Genomic DNA, 16,436 nt, shown 5'->3' with positions numbered 1-16,436 from the left:
GCCCCATCACCCCCATACACCCTTTTGACACCTTCCCAGCACCCCTTGTTACTCTCTGGTGTCTGATCTTCCTGAGGGATCCTTTAAAACCACGTGAACATCAGTCTGGTTGCCGCTTAGAAAAGTGCCCCTTAGGGATGACCGAGCAGAGTCTCGGGCCGGCATGGCCCCCTTTTCTGTGGAACACGAGGGGGGCAGCAGGTTGAACTCAGGACAGCTTCAGTGCTTTAAAAAAAATACAGATGTTAGTTTGTGTTCTCCTAAATCAGAATCTGGACAAGAGGTCCCAGGCCCCAGCTCTCCAGGTGAGCCCAATGGAGACCCAGTGACTGCCAGGCCTCGCCACCTACCTGTCCTGCCACACCCCTGAGCGGCACTGAGCTGCGCTGCCTTGGACCAAGGCATGAGGCTGCTCTGGGAGGGGCTGGGCCTGCCTGTCCAGAGGCCTGTTCGCACTACAGGTGGTGCCCCTCCTGCCACCTGCATGCTCCCACCAGGACCGTCACGGAGAGAGCAGACACCTGGAGTTGAAATTCTTATAATTTTAATGGTCAATAGCTTCTGGTTGGCTCTGGATGGTACAGTTAAACAACATACTTAACGACCCCCCAAGCGCGTTCACATCCCCTCAGTAGCGTTGCTTCCATCACATCCTGCTGCCTGGTCGGCCTTCCACAACCTCAGGCCCCCGTGGGTTACAGGAATCCACATCTTAGTGTGATGAGCTGAAAAAACCCCTGGTACACTTGTGATCTGTTATTTCTTTAAAATAACCAGCGTGCAGCCAGACGCCTTCCCGGGCTCCTTCTGCCACCTCGCGGGCCGGGCTGCCTGCTCCCCCTACGCTGCCCCGATCATACGGCGCAGAGCTCGTAAATCTTCCTTACACAGTACACCAGCGCCGCCAGTGCTATCGTGTTGTGCAGTCTCTTTCTGTGCAAGTCGTCCTTCCGGACCAGCACCACCGGGGTGGAGGAGGTGAGTGTGTGCAGGGGCAGTCGGGACAGTTTGTAGGCGTCGTACTCCACCTGGTACTTACAGCAGGGGTCGAACTGCCAGGAGATGCCGTAGAGGGTGCAGCACGCCAGGCTCAGCACGCCCGCAGGCAGGGAGATGTAGTGGGAGTACTCCAGGGGCAGCGCCAGCGGGGTGAAGAGGCAGGCGGTGCCCGCCAGCACGGTGGTCTTGTGTAGGCAGTTGCCCACAGTGATCCAGCGGGCTGTCTCGTCACCGATGCGTGTGGGCTCGATCACGATGTACTTGTACTGGGCTTCCAGGGCCTGCTCCAGCTCGTACTCAAACTGGTCTTGGGCGTTCTCCCCGTTGTAGATCTCATGCACAATGTAACAGTCTGTGGCCGACAGGCTCACCCTTAGGAGGAAGGGGTGGGGAAAAAGAAGAGCTGGTTAGAGGCTGCTGCTCTGCAGAGATGCCGTCCCCAGAGGAGAGGCGCCTGCCCTGAGCACACCAGGCGGCCGCTGGGAGCGGGGCTCGGAGCTGCCTGGTCAGCGGCTGCACAAGGGGCCGCGCGCGTAGGTACCAGGGAAGGCTTGTGGAACGAGGTCACCCCAGAACCTCCAGGGTCAGCATTTCCTTCAAAGAGGAAAGCTGTTACGCGTTCAAGGCAGTGGAGACCGGACTGTTGGGTAAACTCCCGGGAGGAAAGACAGGCGAGGGAGAGCCGGCCACTGGTGCCCGCCCTTTTGTGCTCCCAGGGGGATTTTTGGGGGAGCCGTACTGCACGGCATGTGGGATCTTAGCTCCCCAACCAGGGGCTGAACCCGTGCCCCCTGCATCAGAAGCATGGAGTCTTAGCCACTGCACCGCCAAGGAAGTCCCCCTCCCCATTTGGTTTTAACTCAGAATGGAGACAGGCTCCCAGGTGGGATCCAGCACCTTACAAGGCACCTTAGCAGACAAGCAAACCTAAGAGGCAGGGCCTCACTCCCGGCAGGAGCAGCTCTGGCAAGTTCATCAGCCAAGACAGGCCCAGGGAGAGAAGCACGGGAAAATGGAGGGTCTGTGCCGCCCCGCGGACCGTCAGAGTGAGGCCAGGGGACGATGCCTCCCTGTCGGCGTCCAAGGTGAGCTTTCCGGCCACACAGTCCCTCTGGAACGCTCAGAGCGAGGCGCGGGTGTCAAGGCCGGGATTAGAGAACATTCTTGCCCAAACCCTAACCTACCTGAGTGCAGTGACAAAACAGGCCCAACAAGGAAGCACCAGTTGAAGCCCCAGCATCTCGGGGACACGTCAGTGGGCAGACCCCACCCTCACCTGGCGCTCACCCAGGCCTTCCTTTCCCGTCTGCCCCACCCTCGCCTCTGCCGCCCACCCCTGGGGCGGGCTCCTGCTTCCTCCCACAGCGTGCTGGGCGAGCCCATCTCCACAGGTTGGTGGCTGTGCCCCCAAGTCCCTCCAGGCTATGGCTCAGCCCTGATGGCACGGGAGCAACTACCAGTGGACACGGGCAGTCGGGACTGCACAGCTGAGGGTGTGTGGATGGCATGCTCACCCACCAAAGCCGCCTGGAGCCCCAGTCTTACGCTGGGCCGGTCACCCCACTCCTGTCCGTCACCGCCAACCAGTGACCAGCCTTCCACAGCGCGGAGAACCCTCCCCGGCGCCTTCCGACACAGCAGGCTCAGGAGCCAGCCAGCCCAGCGGGCACACCGCCCTGGGCTCACCACCAGTTCTGCTCTAGAGGCCAAACCTGCTTTACCTGCTCAGGAAAGGATGGACCGTGACACATAAAGCAGCAGGTTTCCAGGACTCCACAGTGTGCAGGGAAGGGAAGCAGCACAGGGTCCAGAACAGACCCAGACCCACCAGCAGGCGCCCCCTCTGTCAGAGGACCCACCCTGCCGTCAGCACCCACAGCCCCACCTGCTTGGGGGGGCCGGGGAACCCTCTGCCCTGCAAATGTAGTTTCAAAGGCTGCCTGGACCACCAGATTCAGTCCTGCAGTTGACAGGACTGTTGCTTCTCAAGCCAGGTGGCTGAGGACTCGAGAGTGAGCCATGGCCGCCTCTGCCCGGCTACCCCAGCGCCCAATTAAGGAAAGAACCCCGTCAGAAGTTTGCCGTGAACCATCTCAGAGCACCACCAGCCAACCCCCAACTTGAACCCTGTACACAAAAGCAGATGAAAAAAACCCAACAACTAATAGCTAATTGGGATCCTTTGAGTCCTGGGCTTCCTAAGCGACTATATTTTTGCATTTTGTTGCAGGTGTGAAGTGACCAGCAAGAGAGCATAGTAAAAAGGGTTCACGTTGAAAAAACTGAGAGCGCATCGATAATGGAAAGAGGTCTTTAAAGTGAAAAAGCCAAGTACAGACCAGTGTTCGCAGCCTGTGGTCTTCAGTGCCTTTCTGAGAAAGTGTGCGCTTGCTTGTAGATGCACAGATGTCTCTGGGCTGATATACAAAGACCCAAGAGTGACGACTCTCTCTGAGGAGGGGAATGGAGGGGCTCCAGAAAGAAAAGGGGCCCCTTCTTACCAAATGACTTTAGAACTCTTTGAATTTGGCAGGTTCCATGGAGCTTACAGTACGGAACTGGCCTGCACAGAAGAGCACAGCCTGCCGGGCCACGGGGCTGCTGCAGGCGCTGCCTCGGGTCAGCGTCACGGGCTCCCCCTGGGGGCTTGTGAACCTGCCTCCAGCTGGGGTCAGTCTCCTCCTCTCCTCGTCAGAATCGGTTCCAGCAGCACCCAGGAGATAGTCCTCAAAGGAATCCTGGGGAACGTGGCAGCCACCACGAAGAGCCCACAGAACAAACCTCATTTTGCCAGCACAGAATCCGGCCCAGGGGATCCCACGCCATCTCGAAGCCAGTCTTGAAGGAACCTGGGATTACAGGAGCCTCAGACATGGGACCCACAAAGTCGGGAGACAGCTCCAAAAGTCAGGGGTGCACAAGAATGTTCAAAGCAGCACTCCTGGTGAGAGCAGAAGACTCAAGAGCAGAGAGAAAGAGACCGTGACTCAGCCTAGGGAGGGAAAGCCGTGGAGGCACAGCCGCCCAGTCCCTCCCGACCCTGAGGGGGAAGTGGGTGCACCACACCCGTGAACGCCCCCCCCCCCTCTCTCTCACACACCTCTCTCACACACTCTCTCTCTCACACACACACTCACACACACACGGCTCAGGAACATGCAGGACCAAGCACATGCTGTCACGGAGACGATGGAGGACTCAGGAGTAAGGTGGCTGCTGCCTGCGCTCGGGAGGGAAGTGTGGGCCAGGGAGATGCTAGCACTTGGTTTATTAATTTTTTTCTAAATTATGGTAAAATACACATAACACAGAATTTACTATCTGTAAATTCTGTGTTATGTGTCCAGTTCAGTAAGGTTAAGTACACTTAGACGTTGTCGGGCAACCAATCTCCAGAACTTTTTCGTCTTACAAACTAAAACTCTGTCCCCATTAAACCACAACTCCCACCCCACCCTTCTACATTCTGTCTCTCTGAATTTGGCTGCTCAGGGAGGGACCTCATGTAAGTGGAGTCACACAGTATCTTTTTTTTGTGGCTGGCTTCTTTCACTTAGCATAATGTCCTCAGGGTTCATCCACGTTGTAGCAAGTGTCAATTTCCTTCCTTTTTAACGCTGAGTAATATTCCCTGTGTGTATAGACCACGTTTCGTTATCCATCCATCCGTTGGTAGGTTGCTTCCACCTTCTAGCTATTGTGAACGATGCTGCTGTGAACACGGGTGTAAAAATATCTGTTTTAGTCCCTGCTTTTAATTATTTTGGATACATACCTAGAAGTGGGATTGCTGGATCATGTGGTAGTTCTATTTTTAATTTTTTGAGGAACCTCCACACTTTCCCACAGTGGCTGTACTAATGTACATTCCCACCAACACTGCACAAGGGTTCCCTTTTCTCCATATCCTGGCCAACACTTTTGTTTTTTCCATAGTAGCTATCCTAGTGGTATGAGGTGGCATCTCATGGTGGTTTTGACTTGTGCTTCCTAAATGACAGCTTTATTGTGATAGATTCACCCAGTTAAACTGCACAAGTCAGTGGCTCGACACTTTTCACTGAGTTGTGCAACCAACACCACGATCCATTTTAGAACATCTTCCTCACCTCAAAAGTAACCCCGTCACTCCCCACTCTCCCCTGACCTCCGTCCATGGCGATCACCAACCTACTTTCTGACTGCGGATCTGCCTCTTCTGGGCGTTCTGCAGGAACGCATCACGTGGCACGTGGGCTTTGGAGCTGATTCCTTCATTTAGCCTCGTGTTCCCAAGGGCATACATATGGTAGCAAGTTTATAACTTTTCATATGGTAAAGACATACTTTTGATGGATTTAACATATAATTTTTAAAATTCCAAGACAAAATATCTGGTGGGAAGCATCAAAGATGCTCTGCATAAAAAAAGGCCAATAATGTTTTCTCTGGATGGTGGCCCAACAGGTAACTTTTAAATTTTAGTTTTCTGTATTTTTCAAAAAGAAAAAATAAACGTGTTTCTTTTGTAATGGGAAAATTAATTATAAATTTTTTCATAAAAAGAAAGATCCTGTCCAATAGCTCTGTATCCCTTGGGGTGGAAGAGACCAGACAGGGCAGGCCCTCCCAGCCGAGGAGAGGGGGCCCCCCTCCTGCTCCAGTGGGCACTGGCCCTGCAACCCACCACCTTTTCTGGTCATGCTGGAACCAGAAGAACCGACCCAAACACCTGCCTTAAGGCCCCTTCCTGGAGCTGCCCTGGGCTCACAGTCTCAGCTCAAACAGAGGAGGAGGTGATGCCAAGCTCCTTGAGGGCAGTGACTGTTTTCATCGCAGTCTGCTTCGCCCCACCCCACCCTGGGCCTGAATGTAACAGGTTCCCAACAGACTTAGAGGAAGTACGTTTGAAAGGACTGACAGGAGACGAAAAACAATTAACAGTAATTAAGAGCACCTGTGGCTGAAAAGTAAACTAGGTCCATGCATCAGGTTGCTTTCCACCCAATAAGCACCGGGTCACGTGACCAGCTGTGACATGCCGCCTGGTGCCACCCCTGCATCCCTGGTCTAGGGAAACCCACTTCTGGCAAACCCCAAATCACTTCCTTGGGAGCCAAGGAAAGCAGTAAACTCCTATGCTGTGGATTCAAAGGCCAGTTAGGACTGAAAGGCACAGGCTTGTAGCTCCAAATACTGAGGACGTTTCCAAACTGGCACCTGACGTTCTCATTGTTTCAGAGGAAGCCACGTGCCAGGGAACAGGCTCCCCGTGGTGCTCCAGGGACCGGGCAGCTCTGCTTTGGGGACAAGACCACGGCGCACCAAGAGTTCCTCTCAGTCACTCACTGGCTTTGTGTCCAAGGACAAACCCCCTTGCTGCTCTGAGCCAGCTTCCGTCGTGTCAAACGGTGCAAAGGCCCCAGCTTGCAGAGTGCAGACGGGGTGAGATGGGCTGAGCCGGGCACGCACACAAGGTGACAGCTGCAAGGCGCCACCCAGCGCAAGGCCCGAGCACTGTTTAAACTTAAGTAAAATGGAGTGAAATTGAAAATCCAGTTCCTGGGCTTCCCTGGGGGCGCAGTGGTTGAGAGTCCGCCTGCCAATGCAGGGGACGCGGGTTCAAGCCCTGGTCCGGGAAGATCCCACATGCCGCGGAGCAACTAGGCTGGTGAGCCACAACTACTGAGCCTGCGCGTCTGGAGCTTGTGCTCCGCAACGAGAGAGGCCGCGACAGTGAGAGGCCCGCGCACCGCACCGCGAAGAAGAGTAGCCCTCGCTTGCCACAACTAGAGAAAGTCCTCGCACAGAAACGACGACCCAACACAGCCAAAAAAAAAAAAATTCAGTTCCTCAGACACACCAGCCACATTTCCAATGCTTGACAGCCGCAAGTGACCAATGGCTGCCCTAGTGGACAGCCCTGAGCAGAATGGCCGAGACTGCCCAGGAGGCAGTGCACAGAGGCCCGGTTCAGGACACAAGACCACCCTCCCTCCTTCAGAAAGTCAGGCCTGAAGGACTGAACTATAGAGGCACGAGTTACTGCCATTGGAACCCCGAAGGCTTGAACGAATCAAGGAAAATGGAGATTCACCCCAGAGGACGAACCCCAGCAGACCCTAACCCACAACATCCAACTTCCAGGATCAGAACCTTCTGGCAGCCAGCTGAGCGGGACCCACACCCTCAGGCCTGCACACCCGCGGACCTGGGTGCAGATGCTGCACTGGCACGACTCATACAGACCAGGAGGAAAGAAACTCAAGAGAAAGAAAACATCCAAATCCCCTGGAGGCCCTCAGCTCTAAAGGAAACGACCAGGTCAGAATGAGGGGAACATCGCCCTGGGAATGTCAGCCACCTGCCCACGTGGCTCGTGGTCCACCTGTTCTGGGAACTAAACCCTCCACCAGCCAGCCAGAACCACATCCATCCAGTTCAAAGATTACAGCAAAGCTGTCAAAGAGGACGGCCCAGTCCCCGGGAATAAAGCGTAGCACAGAAGATGTGGAAGTAACCCCACAGAACTGGCTGCCTAGAGAGGCTGGAGCAGACACCCGCATAAGCCGGGGAGGGGAAAGGCCACAAAACGTGGTTTCACCCTAAAGCCAGAGCCCGGCCCTCTGAACACTCCAGGCCTTTAAACAGTGCTGCTGCCTCACATCGTGATCAGAATCAGATCCCATGCATCCTCACAGGCTGCACTCACATTCAACAGTCACAGAGAACTAGGGACACTCGGGGGCCCTTCAGGAGGAGGACAGGCAGCCCACATGGGACAGAGCGGCGACTCTGTGAGCTGGCCCAGGTTGGCACCAAGCGGCAGAACACACAGATACCTGCACCGCGCCTTCCCAGACGGGCAAGTTTGTCTCAAAGAGGCCGACAGGACAAGTGGCAATCTGTTTGCTGTGCTTGCTGCCAGTGTGCGGAGTTTTGGACAAGAATTCAGGTTACAGCTCAGGGTCTGATGTTCTTCATTACAAACACTGTGGGTTCCCTAGATCTAGTGGACTGAAGAGAAAACTCAGCGTGCAAGCAGCTCTCATTTTGCTATTTCCACCCCTCTCCTATTTTGGTCTAGACCAGCGCTGACCTTCCTATTCTCTATCTGCGCTGTGCAATATATTAGCCACGAGCCATGTGTTGCTACCAAGCACTTGAAATGTAAATAGTGTGACTGAGGAGCTGAATTTTTCACTTTATTTAATTTTAATTAATTTAAATTTAATTGCTGCAAGTGACTAGTGGACACTGAATTAACACAGCTCTAGACTCAAGAACCAGGTAAAGCAAGAATTCACACACTATGTATTCTAAACTGGACCATCATTAACACACAGCTGACAACAGTAACTCCTGCGGAAGGTCTGGCACCAAGCAGGGCCTTCAAATACAATGCAGGCTTCAGAGTTTGCAGCCACAGGGAAATCTGGAAAGTCTGCCCAGAGCGTTGCTCTGCTCCAGCCAATGCCCCAAATTAGACGACGTTTCCTTGGGTGTCAGCATAAAGCAGATTGCAACCAAGTGTGTGCAGCAACTCGGGAAAGTGGTCTTACAGCGTGGAGCTGAAATCTGAGTCAGCACAAACATGCCATGGAACAAAGTCATTTCAGAACACCATAATCAGCCTACTTCGGTCACAGGAGCCACTAGGTATGCTTGGGCCTCAATCTATGGTGTGGGCAATCAATTAATCCAGCCTGCCCCACCCGGAAGTCTTCCCACCCACTGAGCAGGAATGGAGGTGTGCCCAGGCTAGGTTTCCATCTCCTACTCAGCGTGGAGGATCTCTGGGAAACAGCCCAGGCAAACACTCCTCCAAAAGAGCCCAGCTAGGGCCTCACGGCAGAGGCAAACAAAGGGGTACCCCCAGCCACTCCCGGTTATCTGGAAGGATGACAGATGGTGCCTCCCAAACCACAAAACCAGACGCCCCATTCCTGGCATATGCATGTGCAAGCAGAGCCTGCCGTTCAGGCCAAAGGGTGCAACCTGAACACCTAAGGAGACCAGGCAAATAACTGCAATGAGTCAAGCTGGCAGGTGAGGAATGATGAGCACCTGCCCTGACCAAAAAGAGCCACCACGCAGCTTTTCCAGAGGAGTTTTATGTGAACTATTTCCATTTATAACCACTGGCAACTAACTTAAATTCTCTTAAAAACTAAGGATCACAGTCAAGGACTAGTTTCAGCCTTTGGGATCCTGGTTTGCAAACTCAGTTTCGAATTAACACTTGTCTTAAACCAAAGAGGAAAAAAACCCAATATCCAATTTCTTAGATCAGTAAAATTGTAACTTTTGCTGGCACGGCCCCTGTATGGTGTCTGGGGCGTCCTCATTTGGCCCCTTCTGCTGTTTTTATCCAGTAAGGAGGAATGCTTCTCTCTCTGCAACTGAGTCTTCTAAACCAGTTATTTCCTATTACTAAAGGATTAATGTTTGCATTAAAGATCTTGAAAATGTTTGCTAGTTTTTCAGGCCATCTGGAAACCATCGAGATCTCTTCTTTAACTTTGTATGGTCTGATCTAAGAAATAACCAGGTGGGAGGTGGAAAAACAAAAATACTTGCTGGCCATTCACTGCTGCTTCTCCAAGAGGAAGTGCGGCAGGGACAAGGCTGGATAACTCCGAGCTCGAGAATAAAATGCAAGCTGGAGGGGTCTATCAGCACAGCTAACCAAACAGGAAGGCGACCACAATGAGTATGTGATGCAATCAAAGAGAGAGAATAACGCAGAATAGTCGAGAGAAAAAGAGAGCGGGGCGGGAGGGGAGAAAGGGGGAAGAGAAAAGAAAGAGAATTTTTCTGTTCAACAATCCTCACCAAAAAAACCCAAAAGCAAACCCGGAGATCCTGCTGACCTATGTCTACCGCACCAGCCCACTCGTAACAGAATGGTCAGGACAGTGCAAACCGGATGACTCCACGAATACACATCCTTTCCCAAACTTCTGGGGCCTGAACAGGTTCTAGTGGCTTCTTCTACTAGCTGAAACTGTTCCTCAGAAGCAAAAACTGTAAATTCAACACGAAACACGAAAACGACGACTCCAATCTTATCTTCTAGAAATAAGTCTTTCAAATCGAGATCTACCTTGTTAGAAACAAGCTCCCGGCTCCCTGCCCTACTCACGCACCGTTCGTTAGGAAAGGTCGCTGCAAAGGATTTCCACGGCAGGGGCGCTGGCGGAGACGCCTCCAAAGTCCCAAGGATCACCCCCGGGGGAAGCGGCCGGCTCCCCGCCCGGAGTCACAGCGCGGAAGGCTGAGGCCCCTCGGTGACCGGGCGAACCACGCCGCCCGCCCCGCATCGGCCCGCGATGGGAAGGCGTCCCCTGCCTCCTCCGTCCCAGGAGCCACTCCTCGCTACGGCTGAGAGGACCACGCGCGCGACCAGGCGGCCGGGGTCTCCGGCGCCGCTCGGTCCGCGGCATTCAGGCGGGTCCCGCCGCAGCCCGGCCGTGCCCAGCCCGCCATCGCCCCTTCCTGAGCCCTCCGCGGAGGCCGCGTCGACCAGGACCGGGACCCCGCGCGCCCGGCGGCGGACCGGGGCGAGCCGCGGGGTGGAGGCGGGGACGGCGCTGCAGCCTGAGGAGCCCCGCCGGCTTCCAGCCCCGAGCCACCCGCAGGGAGCAGCCCGCGCCTCACCTCTCTCGGGCGCCGCCGCCGCCGCCCGGGCCAAGACGCCTCCTTCCCCACGCGGCCATCTTGGAGACTCCCCGCTCGCGAACGCCTCACGCCGGGCGGCCTCGCGACACCGCGCGGGCGGGAGGGAGTTGTAGTCCGGCCGCCGCCCCGGACGGCGCGCCGGCTGGGGATCGGGCCCCGCGGGACTATAAGGTCCACAATACACTGCGCGCCGGAAGCCCACCCCGAGGCCGCCTGGGAAACGCGGGCCCAGACAGGAGGAGCTGAGGGCCCACTTCCGGACTAGCCGCCGCTAGGCCTCCTGCGCTTCGAGAGCTTCGACTGCCGAGGTCACCGAGGGGCCACTCTCGCTCATCCCCCAAATTCTCGGGAGGCGAGACAGACGCGGCCCCCGCCGCCAGGGGGTCCCTGCTGGCAGGCTGTTGGCAGAGAGTGTCTGGAAGCGGAGAAAGGGGAGAGTTTAACGTGTGATGACTCCTGGGAGAGACAGGGCGCCGCGCACGTCGCAGCCTCGTCCGGCCGTGGTGGCGAGGACACAGCCCCGCACTCGGGCGTCTTCGAAGGCGGGTGCTGGCCCCTCACCCCGCCAGCGGGAGCCCTTCCTGGACCCTGCCGAGTCGGGAGGGCGGACGGAGCCCAGTGACTCCTGCCCGCTGTCCCCTCCGAGCAGGGGCTGATCCGGGGGACCCCTCGCAGCTCTGAAGTTGTAGTCCCTCCCCTGCTTCCGACCGACAGCGTTGCTAGACATATTAATTGGTCCCATAAGCATTTGAGCAACTCTCATGCTGAAATCAGCGCCGTGTCCAGAGACGGGAGAAGCACGGCGCCTGCTCTCAGCCCCCGGGTCTCGCCGAACCGGGCGAACCAGGGCCCGAGGGCTGTCGGGTGTAGATGCGGCTCCCATCGTTGAGGATTCCTCAGGATTTCCTTTCGGTTCACAGTCTACAACAGTCTTAAGAGTCTGTCACGGGCCCTCAGTACCTACAAGATGCAACTCAAGCTCCTAAGCGCGACCCAGAAGCCCCTCCGTAATGTGGAGGTTGCTCCCCTCTCCGGCTTCAACTGCCTCCCTTCCCTGCCCAGAGCCAGGTTAGCAGATTCGGAGGTCCCCAGACGGTCCATGCTGTGCCTAAAATGCCTTTCTCTCCCTGCCAACCATCCTTCAGCAGCACCTGCTCTTCCTGTTGGGTCACAGTCCCGCCTCCAGGTAACAGTGTGCGGCCCTGCTTAGTGACCTCCGAACGATGACCATCTCGCCTTGTGATTAGTCTATTTTCTCTGGACCAGTTTGCTGATTCAGAGGGTTTCTAGGGATTCTAGAACAGTTGGGTTTGAAGCATGGATCTGGACCTGGGGCTGCTTTGTGTGTGTGTTGGGGGGGGGGCTGCTTTTATAACCTCTCTTTCTCAGCCTCCCAGTTTGTAACCTGGGTGTGATATTAACACCTCTCCTCAGAGGACCAGTATGAGTATTACATAAGGTGACACCTTAGAACTCAGAACACCACACAAGGTAACAGTCAACGGACGTTTAAGTCAGGCCAAGCCCTGTTCTAATTATTTGAAGTGATTAACTCTTAAATCTTCACAACAGCCCTGTGAAAGGGATACTGTTTTTATCCACATTCTCATTTTGCAAATGAGGAGGCCCTACCTGAGGGACTCGCTAAAGTCATGCGCCAGGATTTGAGCCCAAGCTGTCTGGTTGCCGAGATTTCGCTATGCTATGGTGTCTCTCAGGAAGAGTCAGGCCAGGATCTAGTGCACAGAGGAAAGTGCTCAAGCAACTGTGGGCCTGGGACCATCTCCCCATCTCCCTGCTCTTGCACTTAACTTCTAACAGGCCATCTGCCGCAGTCTGCTGACTTGAGTGGAGACACCCAGAATGTCACCTGTTCATCACTACTAGTGCACAGACACCTGGAAGATTCACGGGCAGCGTGTAGTAACTGAGCTCCCACTGAGGGCACAACCTGAATGATGGGAGTTGAAATTCCTGTGGGCCCCCAGAGAGCCCTGATTGCTGGCAGAGAAGCAGCCAGCAGGAAAGGTGGGTCCTAGCTGGTGCTCAGAAATCTCTGCCACTTCCCTTACTCCTCTGTTCATTCATTCTTACAGCAAATAATTGTGTGCACAGTCAGTATCAGGTACTCTCAGGCACCAGAGTCACAGCACTTAGTAAGACAAACACTTCCTGGTCTCATGGAGTTTCCAGTCCAGCCGAATAAACAACTAAGTAACTAGGAGTTTTCAGTGCATGATAAATACTAACAAGAAACTAAGCAGGATGATGTAATAGATGACTTGGAGATTACAGTTGGCTAGAGGTCTTTTCAAGAGGTAGCATCTGCATGGGGCCTGGATGAAGAGTGTGCAAGGAAGAGCTGGGGACAGCATTGTGACCCGGTAATGGGACCAGACTGACAGAGGAGAGGTACTGGGTTTGCTTTTGGTTAGTCGTTTCCTCTCTCTGAATGTCACTTTTCTCAACTGTAAAATGGGGGTAGTTTTATCAATATTAGTCAGTGTCTAATTAGGAAAAGAAATCCACCCGAGGTATTTCAAACAGAAGGGATTTAATACAGGCCATTGTTTGTGGAGGTGTTGGGCAGGCTGGCTGAATCACTATCTTAAACACCTGAAACTTATTCAATATTGTACATCAACTATACCTCAATTTAAAAAAAACCTGCTTTCTTTTACCCAAAGTCTGCACGCTGTGCCTGCAGCTCTGTCCTGCCGTTTAACTCCAGGCTTAGAACCTCCCAGGACCACCTTGCCAGCCAGGCTGCCTTGAGGGGACCCTGCCCCATGCTGTGAGCAAAGAGCCCTCCCCCAATCCCCCGCATCCCAATGGGGGTGCGTTTTCCTCTCTCCCCATCCAGGCCTCAGAACGCAGGCTCCTTGTTTGTATGGCTGGAACTCACCCCCAGCCTGCCCTGAAGCCGTGCTGGGAACACGAGGGGCCCCTGGGCCCCATCCTGCCCGTTCCACAGCTGGATGTGGTCGGCTTTGGGGATGGGGACTCTGCAGGCTGGAGGGGACATGGGCCTCTGAGTTGCTGCTCAGAGGAAAGCCTAGTCACACCCACGTGGTCAGGAAAGAGCTGCAGAAAGTGTGCAGGCTCCTCCTGAGAGGTGGCCACTGGGAAGCAGGACGAGGAGGGCTGGGTGGGCAGGGGTCACTCAGCACCCATGACTCCTGCCCCGGCTGCCGGCTCCTGCCCTCCCTTCTCCCGGTGGGACCTTTACTGGGTCTGTCCTGTCCCTGCCCCGCCGTTTCATTCTGGTTCAGGGTAGACGGTAACTTGGGTTTTACTTCTAGACCACAGGCTGCTGCAGGGCGGGTGCTGGGGGTGTCCCCGGGTATTGCCCTGTGAAGTCCCCGCCACGGGATGCAGACGTGGAGGGCCAGGAACTGGGTGTGGGTCCTGGTCCCCTCGCCTTCCTGCAGCCTTGTGAACTCCCCACCCCCAGCCTCTGGTCCCCAATACCTGGTGTCTCACGGAGCTGCTGTGGGAGCCGAGCTGGCCACGATGGAAGGCTGGCGACCTGGTGACCGCACAGCCCCTTCCTCTCCGTTGGGGCAGCGATGTGACCCCCTCCCCCCCACCCCCACCCCCGCCAGGTGGACCTAGAGGAACACGCCCCATCCAGGAGTCCTCAGGCTCCAGACACCATGCCGGAGGCTCTCCATCGTCTGTGTTCTGAGTGCCGCTTGCCCCTGGCCTGTGCCCCCCTGGGCCAGGAGCTCCAAGGGAAGGCTTCCTGGGGAGAGAGGGACAGGGCTAAGAGCAGCAGCTGATGTGACCTGACAGCCTCTTCCTGGTCACCCCATCCAGCCACTCCCAGCGAGGGGAGCCAGTGCCAGGGGCATGACTGTGGCCTTAGAGGGGCCCATACCTGGGAGGAGGCACGGGCCGGGCCGGCAAAGCCCCGAGATCCTGACGCCACCTGCGCCTCTCAGAGCCTTGCTTCCCCTGCCGCCAGCTAGGATGCGGGAACACAGAGCACCTGCCAGGTCTGCCCTCTCACTCCTCCCTCACACCTGAGGGCCCCCCCCAACCTGGGTGGAGCCCGACTGTCATGGGGGTGGAGCAGAGGCAGGGGCGGGGGAGGTGGGGCGGGGGTGGGGGGGGTGGGAGGAGTGCCCCTGCCCTTCCAGAAGCAGTCCTGGAGCTGCACTGGGTCACACCTTTTATTGAAATGTACGTCATGCAATCCGTCTGGAGACCAGCCCTGGCCCAGACGCCACCTGCAGCAGGTCCTGAGTGGGAAAGGCACGTGAGTGACCACCTGTCTCGACCGGGTGAGAAAGAGAGACCCACAGTCAGCTGTGGCAGGAGGGCACGGGGCCTCGGGGGCGATCTGCTTGGGGGGCCTGGGTGGGTCTCTGAGTGTCCCCCTGCCCTGCCAGTGGCACACAAACTGGCCCACGTGGCCTGCCTCCTGAGCAAGGGTTCCCCAGGTGTCCCGGGATGGGTGGGGCTGGGGGCCGAGGCTGGGACGCCAGTCAGTCAGGGTAGCACGGGGTGGGGGGGCAGCCAGCCACAGCGGGATGGGGTTGGGCGTGCTGGCAGGGGGGGGGGGCTGGGGCTCCGGCGCAGGTGTCTGCAGTGGACCCGGCCCGACCTGGGAGAGTTGGCCGTTGCTGCCGCCGAGGGCTCTAGCGGAGCAGCAGCGGCACTTTAAGGCAGCCCGAGGCGAGGAGGCCCGGGTCGCACCTGCAGAAACTGGGGACAGGCTGTCCCTGGGTCCAGTGCTGCAGGGGCCCTGGAGACCCCGCACATCCCCTGGTTCAAGTACTAAGTGTTTTGTCTGCATGCCGGCTGGGCACCCAGTCACCTGCTGTTAGAACACAGGTGCAGGCTGGGACGGGGGTTGGTGGGCCCTGGTGCCACCCAGCCCTGGGGTCCCCTGCGCCACTGCTGCAGGACACCCGGCTACGGACAGCGCCCCCTGGAACTGGGCCACCTTGCCCCAAAGGCTGCAGAGGGGTCAGCACCAGCTCGCTGAGCTACTGGAGAGAAGTTCTCATGACGGAGTCTGTGCTTGAACTTGGGAGGGATATGTGGACAGGGAGCGGGTGGTGCTGGAGAGGGAAATGGCTCAGAGCCTGGGCTGCCCGTCAGTCCACTCTCAGGCCTACAACCCACTCTTTCCTTATGCTGCACCAGGAAGGGGACACCCCCGGGCTCGGAGGGGACCCAGCAGCCGAGCCCACCTCCTGCCAGCACGGTAGAGGCCCAGGGGCCTCCCTGACTCCCCCAAAAGCCCTTTGCAAACAGAGCTGGGAGTGCAATGGTTGCCCTCGGCCCTCTCAGGGATTCCTGGAGGCCAGAGTGGGGCTGGGGGCTGGGACCTGGGAAGGTGGGGTGCTGAGGACGGGGACCCTGGGGCTGCCAGGCCTTCAGGCACGCAGACAGAGAGGTTCCCGCCACCAGGTGAGAAGGCATTTGTGCACAGGTGTTTGGGGGCCCCGGGCCACTGCAGTGGAGAAGCGGGGCTTGGTGCAAGACTGGGAGCGGACGAGTGGGAAGAGGACACAGGCCAGTGCCTGCCGAGGTCAGGCAGGGAGGTGTCAACGGGGCAAGCAGCCCACCCTAGCCAGAGGGCTGAAGGGGCCACGTCACTCATGCCTCACCCCAGAGGGACCGGACTCCTGGGCTCCCCTCCAGCCCCACAGAAGAGCAGGTGTGGATTCAGCCCTCGTGGGGAGCGCGGCAGCGGAGGCTGGTACCCTGAGCCCTAACCAGCCCCCAGAAAGGCTGGCCCCACAGGACAAAGGGTGCTGGGGTGC

The 16,436-nt window shown here is 56.8% G+C and overlaps 2 protein-coding genes across 7 annotated transcripts in view; one reads left to right on the top strand and one right to left on the bottom strand.

Moving 5' to 3' along the window:
• Nucleotides 1-5,518, top strand: part of DHRS7B (dehydrogenase/reductase 7B) — a 38,958-nt gene extending 33,440 nt beyond the window's left edge. For both annotated transcript variants that reach the window (XM_073798420.1, XM_073798421.1), the window contains exon 8: nt 3,230-5,518. In XM_073798420.1, coding sequence (XP_073654521.1) covers nt 3,230-3,257 — 28 coding nt within the window. In that variant the 3' untranslated portion in view covers nt 3,258-5,518. The remainder of the gene's footprint in view (nt 1-3,229) is intronic.
• On the bottom strand, nt 528-16,403 carry TMEM11 (transmembrane protein 11). Of its 5 annotated transcripts, XM_033848405.2 has the most exons (4): nt 14,832-15,460; nt 14,540-14,626; nt 14,131-14,404; nt 1,249-1,371 (listed from the first exon to the last, which is right to left on the bottom strand). In XM_033848405.2, exons 1-4 carry the CDS (start codon nt 15,458-15,460, stop codon nt 1,333-1,335), a joined length of 1,029 nt encoding a protein of 342 aa, XP_033704296.1. In that variant the 3' UTR covers nt 1,249-1,332. The 5 variants fall into 5 exon arrangements, with proteins under 5 accessions (XP_073654519.1, XP_019784528.1, XP_033704298.1 ...); XM_073798418.1 differs by lacking the exon at nt 14,131-14,404 and having other exon boundaries at nt 528-1,371; nt 14,832-16,403; XM_033848406.2 differs by lacking the exon at nt 14,540-14,626.
• Between the last annotated feature and the right edge of the window lie 33 nt (nt 16,404-16,436).

Source organism: Tursiops truncatus, chromosome 20 (assembly GCF_011762595.2).
Source record: "Tursiops truncatus isolate mTurTru1 chromosome 20, mTurTru1.mat.Y, whole genome shotgun sequence".
In the NCBI taxonomy this organism is placed as follows: Eukaryota; Metazoa; Chordata; class Mammalia; order Artiodactyla; family Delphinidae; genus Tursiops; species Tursiops truncatus.
Note: the sequence above shows the minus strand (reverse complement) of the source record. Positions and strands in the feature narration are given on the sequence as shown.

What these genes read in the sequence shown, in the direction of transcription:
- TMEM11 (XM_073798418.1), bottom strand. Translation starts at nt 15,460, where the DNA reads ATGCAGACAAAACACTTAGTACTTGAACCAGGGGATGTGCGGGGTCTC. An exon ending in GACGTACATTTCAATAAAAG is followed by an intron (nt 14,627 to 14,831) that starts GTGTGACCCAGT and finishes CCCGCATCCTAG; the next exon opens with CTGGCGGCAGGGGAAGCAAG. An exon ending in CGGCCCGTGCCTCCTCCCAG is followed by an intron (nt 1,372 to 14,539) that starts GTATGGGCCCCT and finishes CTTCCTCCTAAG; the next exon opens with GGTGAGCCTGTCGGCCACAG.